The following is a 7024-nucleotide window of genomic DNA, read 5'->3' on the forward strand; positions in this document are numbered from 1 at the left end:
AATTAGTAGAATTAGATTAGTAAGCTAAACTGATATATTTTAAACATTAATTGAATTGCATAATTACATCAATGTATTTTTTCATTTGAGTGTTTTTTACAAATATAAAAATAAATTATAACGTTGTATGAATGCTTTTCATAAATATTAAAATAATTATAATGTTATATTGTTAATAGTCTATAATTAATATAATCAAATATAAGTTAAAACATATAGAATCAAATATAAGTTAAAACATATAGAATCAAATATAAGTTAAAACATATAGAATCAAATTATCATATATGATACAGACAAATATAACATATATAATTTTATGGCTCAAGTGATAACTATCAAATATCAAGGTATAACTTTGTGTGTGTAAGAGTGAACCAGATGTCTTTCACGAAAGTACTGAGTAGGCTTCCCACGTGGTTAATTAGGTTGGTTTGTCTTTTTTTAGCTTCCTATTTTACCCAAAACAAATGTGGTACCAAAAAATATGCGGTACCTAATTAATTTACTTTTTATAATAATTAAAATTCGTATTTTTATCTGACAAAATTGAGGAATATATCCTGTGTAAAGTGAGAAAGATAAGATTGGTCATAAAAGAGTTTAACTCTTTTTTCATATACAGAATCATCTATTAAAACCTTACGACCATATATATATATATAAACTTTTGTTATAATTATTCCATTTTAACAATTTTTGTAAATATTAAATTTTATTAATTTGACAATTGATTAGTTTTATATTATCTTGATGATGATATATATATGAAAAGTTGTAAGAAATTAGATAGTTGTGGTTATAATTATATAATCGTATATATTTAGGGTTTTATTAATAATCTTATGTGTATATATAGTTTTTTTTTTTAATAAAATAGTAAGAGAAAAGTGTATATATAGTTAATAAGTATTATAGTTTTATAAATTTATTTTATTTGTTTAAGTTTTTTTTTCTTTCAATAAGTGATAATAAAAACTCACATATAATTATAATTTAAAGTTGAATTCAAAAAAGAGATAAATAATTAAAAAAAATATTAAATTTCAAATTATAGTGTAAAACTTTTTGAGACAACTATAATATATAATTCTCTTAATGTAAGTAATTTAACAAAATTTTATCTAACTATAACTTATTCAAACAACCTTAAGTCATATATAACTATATTTAACAATTCTACAAGTTCGGAAGTGTATAACAACATACAATACAAAAAATATGTAATGTAACCAATAAAATAAAATTATAAGAAAAATAATATAAGTCTTTTATCTATTTTGGAAAAACTTAAAAAAATTCGGTATATTGAGTCTTCAATTTTCAAATTTAGTTAACCAAATTTAACCAATATAAAATAATAATATAAAGAAAATAAAAAATATGTAACTACCATAAAATAAAAAAACAAAAAAGATGATAATTAATTTACTATCATAAAATAGAAACATAAAAAAATTAAAAAATCTTTAACTATTATACAGTAGAAAATATTTAACTATTATACGATAAAAAATAAAGTTAGTATTACCTCCATAAAATTTTATTTGATCAGATTACAACAATTTAAAAAATTAAATAATAATATTAAATTTATTAAAAATTAATATACGTTTACTCTTGAATAACAATAATTAGTTAATATGTTCACTATAGTATTTTTTTGTTATTGTACAAAATATATAAACTAATTAGAGATATGCTAATAAATAAATAATTAATGCACTTGAACATTCAAAATTAATCTTATAAACAGGCAAATAAAAATTCTTAAAAAAGTTTTATATTTAAGAACATAATTAATATTTTTTTTTCTCAATAAGTGCTTTCAAAACACTTTATTCATAGTCGCATATTTTTTTATGGTGTTTAGATAGAATGGTACACTCTCTTCAATTTTATTTTTATGTAAATAAATTATATGTGCACGTAGGTGTAATTAAACACCAAAACAATGGAAAGTATGCGCATATTATAATATAAAAATTTATTTTTTATATATTTTCAGGTTTAATAATTATTAAACTGTTAGTCGATGTTCATAAATAATTATGATGTAGTATACAATTAAACTCAATTCATAATAGCATTATGAAGCGAATTTCCTGTGTGCGCGTGTGAGTTGTCTAACAGTGTGTAAAGACGGAAAAGTCAGCTGTGAGGAGGAAAATAAGAGAAGAGCGAGTGAACAGTTGACCTGGGAACTTTTGCTCTCTGTGTGTCACAATCATACAACAACACCCAACCTCTACCTGTTCTCTTCTCCTCTCTCGCCATTTTCTTCATAATTGACTATTGACTATTCAGAGACTAGTAACGTGAATCTCTTCTCAAAATATGATTTGGGATTTAATTCCAGATATTTATTTATTTAAGTTAATTGGCAAGTTTCTTTTTTATATATATACAAGTGGTTACTTGAAAAGTTAAACGACCCTAATTATTATAATATGTTTTGAAGAAGAAAAATCAAAACAACCAACAAAGTGTTACTCGCTTCGTTGGTGAATTTCAGTTTTTTGTTTTACATGTACGTATTAAAAAATAATAACTTTAATTTTTTTATTTATTAAATAAAAATAATATTTATTTAATATTTATTTTTAAATATAAAGAAATATTAATTATAGTTTGATTTTTAACAGAAACTAAAGTATTTAGACAAAAATAAAATAGTTAAAGATTAAAGAGAGAGGAGTAGTAAATTACTATAATATTGACAATATGAAATTCAATGATTGAATAAGTAAAACATCTAAACTAATAGCTAAATTTTAACCAAACAATTAAAACTTTAATTATTATTCAAACAAACTAATTTTAAGATCACTTAAAAATAAAATAAAAAATAAAAACTCATTTTAAGCTGCTAAATACTAGCAGATGGCTGGGTTGGCGCTAAGAAGAAAGAGAGGGTGGCGCGGTGGCGGGAATCAAGTCCCAAAACGCGAGTGTGCACCACGCTCCAAATGGTTGTGCTCCTTATTGCGGCTCTCAGCAAAGCATTGCTGGCACACTCTCACTCTACATTCTCTCTCCTCCGTTTCCCAACTTCCTCTCATTGAACAAAGTAACCTACTACTTTGTCAACAACAAACAAACACTTGTTTCTACATTGAGTTATACACACCACACTCTTCATTACTCTTCTAACTCGCAACATATCACCACCATGAAGGAATCAACGGAAACAGACCCTATAACCCTTTGTATCAACACTACCCATTCACTCCTCGAAGACGAAATCCCCACCGTCCATCACTTAAAAAGCAAGTGGTCAATCTTCCGAGTCAAACTAACTCAACTCCAAACCCACCTCACAGATTTCTCCTCCGAGTATCTCAAATCCTCAACCTCAAACCCTCTCTCCATTCACCTCATTCATTCCATCTCACAAACCCTAAACGACGCCGTTTCACTCGCACAGCACTGTCAATCTCACTCCCCCGACTTACCCAACGGAAAACTCCAAACACAAAGCCACATCGACTCATTAACTGCCACTCTCCACCGCCACGTCACCGACTGCGATGTGCTCTTTCGTAGTGGCCTCCTCCTCGAAACTCCCGCTTTTTCTAAAAGAGAAGCAGTTCGATCTCAATCTAGAAACCTCATCGCACGGTTACAAATTGGATCACCCGATTCAAGAGCCTCCGCGATTGACTCACTACTTTCACTTCTCCAAGAAGACGATAAGAACGTCACCATAGCTGTGGCGCAGGGTGTAGTTCCGGTGCTCGTTCGTTTACTAGATTCCTCCTCCGATATGAAGGAGAAAACCGTCGCAGCCATTTCTAGAGTCTCCACGGTGGAAAGCGGTAAGAATAACCTATTAGCAGAGGGATTGTTGTTGCTTAATCACTTGCTTAGGGTTTTAGATTCTGGAAGTTGTTTAGCTATAGAGAAAGCTTGCATCGCGCTTCAGGCTTTGAGTTTCACAAGAGACAACGCAAGAGCTATTGGATCTAGAGGCGGAATCTCGTCTCTGTTAGGGATTTGTCAAGGTGGTACACCTGGTTCTCAAGCTTCTGCGGCGTCGGTTTTGAGGAATCTTGCGAAATTTGGTGAAATTAGAGAGAATTTCGCGGAGGAGAATGCGGTTGTTGTTTTATTAGGGTTAGCTTCTTCTGGAACGTTATTGGCGCAAGAAAACGCGATCGGTTGTTTGGCCAATTTGATTTCGGAGGATGAGAGTATGAGGATTTTGGCTGTTAAAGAAGGTGGAGTTGAGTGTTTGAAGAATTTCTGGGATTCGGCTCCAATGATTCAGAGTCTTGAAGTTGCGGTTGAAATGTTGAGGCATTTGGGTACAAATGGTGCAATTGGGGAGGTTCTTGTTGGAGAAGGGTTTGTTGGGAGAGTGATAGGAGTGTTGAATTGTGAAGTTTTAACAGTGAGGATCGCGGCGGCGAGAGCTATTTACGCTTTGGGATTGAACGGTGGTGGGAAGACGAGGAAGGAAATGGGGGAATGTGGTTGTGTTCCTTTTTTGATCAAGATGTTAGATGGGAAAGGTGTGGAGGAGAAAGAATCTGCTGCAATGGCGTTGTCGGTGTTATCTCTACACCCTTACAATAGGAGGATTTTTCGTAAGGATGAGAGGGGAATAGTGAGTGCAGTTCATCTATTGAACCCTTCTATGGTGAATTTGGATAAGAAATACCCTGTTTCGTTGCTGGTTTCGCTATTGCATTCTAAGACATGTAGGAAACAAATGGTGGCAGCTGGGGCTTGTGTATATACTCCGAAGCTTGTTGAATTGGATGTTCCTGGTTCTAAGAAACTGTTGGATGGACTTGGTCGTGGTAAGATTTGGGGAGTTTTTGCAAGACCCTAAAGATCAGATCAATCCACATTATGCTAAATCATGGTACAGGAACAAGAACAAATAATGTTTATTAATTGAATCTGTATGTATGATATCTGATAGGTGTGTTCAAGTTTTGTTTTCTTTATATTTCCTTTTTGTAATTACTACTAATAATTGATGCTTATTTCTCTTGTATGTAGAGGTGAGTTTTGTCTAATGATTTAATGGGAACTTGTGTTTATGTTTAGGAACATGGTAAAGTACATGACTTTGCATATACAGGTATAGTTCATAGTTATTTTAATTCATTGCAGAAATGATTTATATACGGTGCTTTTACTTGTGCTATTGAACATCAATGGTATGCCATTTTTGCATGTTAGTTTCCAGCAATTTCTTCAGATATCTATCTAACATGCCTAATTTGCATTTAACTAATCATAAATTCATTAACACGGATGGGTAGCATGTTAGTGGAAATCCCAGGATCCAGATCACCATTGATATTAATACTTTCACATGTTTGGATGACCCATGTGTGACTGGTCCTCTCTCAATAAATAAATATCTCCTATTTGGCTATTTTAGGTGTTGCTTCTTTGGTGACTCCTTTAACATTGTTTACATTCTGTTGATGTCTACATCACACTACTTAAAACTGATTTCATATGTAGCTGTTTCTTTGGCTTTGCCTCATTAGTATAGGATTTTCCTCAATGTCTTTCTGGTAAGGGTTTGATGCTATGGGATTTTCCTCAATGTCTTTCTGGTGGATGGTGACATAATTGCCTGCGAGTGCCATGTGCGTTTGTTCTTAAGCATGTGCATATGGTCTATGGATTGCCCAAGTTGCAGTGTTGTTGTCTGTTGCTCTAACACATTAGGACCTACCTTAATATTATCTCACTCCTCTCTCTCTATATACTCCTGGGCTTGGGCTTGGGATTGTCCGTATTAGTCTTTAAACAATTGTCTGTTGAAGTCCCCTGCCATTGAATACCTGCCTGAATTAAATTAAATTTCTTTTGCTGCGTTGTCATTATCTCAATAAATTGAAAGATAGCGGTATATATGTATGATGACAGCTATACATGGGGGATCTTCAAATCCTGCGGACAGTTTTTTAATATAGATAGTTCTCTAACCAAAAAATGTTCAACTCTCTAGAATTCCGGTCTTCATGCATGCCAACTGAATGCCTTAAATGGAATAAGAAATCCTTGATCACCTTATTATGAAAGTTGTTTTGTGTTTGGAAAATTTTAAAATCACGGTGAGACAAAATTTACACATCGTAGTTTTAAAAAATCACGGTGAAACATCCTAAACTTACAGTGGTGGTGGGCAAACCAAACATAGGTTTGTCCTCTTGGAAATGAGTTTTTCATGTTAAACTTGCAAGTTGTAAAAATATTATTTATGTTAAACTTTCTTTTTGACAAAATAATTATGTTAAAACTTTTCATTCTTCAAGTCTCGATTATTTATACTCAATTTTTTTTATCTCAAAATTATTTTATTTTTTAAATATAGTAGTTTCTGAGACGTGCACAACATTTATTGATAAAAATAATTGTAGTAAAATTTTATCCAATTATTTAAAAAAAATTAAGTTATTTGATTGGTAAGTATTCTTACCTAAGAACACCAAGATGACCACCCCGGAAGATGATTTGATGGTGCTGACTTGTGGCTCTTAGTGTACATCTATTTCATTTATTGTGTTTTCGACGATTGAGGGTACTTGTAAATACACTCTAATATTAAAATAAAATATAGTGCATCAAAATTATGAGAGTGTGTTTCGTGGACGTAAGTAAAATACAAAGGACCTGATAATCTGATATTTAATTAGGATATATCATGCATGATTCTAAATAGAGATCAAAATTTGAGTAGATGTTTGCACTCTACCTTATTTTGGCTTTAAAGCCGGTGAAGCTCAGTGACGATAAAGCCTTTCAAAAGTCTCCTTACTTTGAGGATTGTTTGTTACTTATGGTTGGCCTTTGGTGGGCCCCTAGTATGCGATTAAGTGGCTGTCTTCCTAGCTTGGAGGAGCTCATGCACTAACGCAAGTCGGTGCTTATCATTCCGAGTAACGATGATTCTTGTTGTTCTGCTTTTTAAGCGGCACAAAGGCTCAAATCCATAACTACATTATATTTAGCTTGAACGTTTGTTTATATATATATATATATATATATATATATA

The 7024-nt window shown here is 31.7% G+C and overlaps 1 protein-coding gene across 1 annotated transcript; it reads left to right on the forward strand.

Moving 5' to 3' along the window:
- Positions 1 to 2892: 2892 nt before the first annotated feature.
- On the forward strand, positions 2893 to 5057 carry LOC101514475 (uncharacterized). Its single transcript, XM_004501680.4, has one exon. The coding sequence runs from the start codon at positions 3173 to 3175 to the stop codon at positions 4835 to 4837; it is 1665 nt and encodes a 554-aa protein (XP_004501737.1). The 5' UTR covers positions 2893 to 3172; the 3' UTR covers positions 4838 to 5057.
- Positions 5058 to 7024: the final 1967 nt, after the last annotated feature.

This window comes from Cicer arietinum, chromosome 5 (genome assembly GCF_000331145.2).
Source record: "Cicer arietinum cultivar CDC Frontier isolate Library 1 chromosome 5, Cicar.CDCFrontier_v2.0, whole genome shotgun sequence".
NCBI lineage: Eukaryota > Viridiplantae > Streptophyta > Magnoliopsida > Fabales > Fabaceae > Cicer > Cicer arietinum.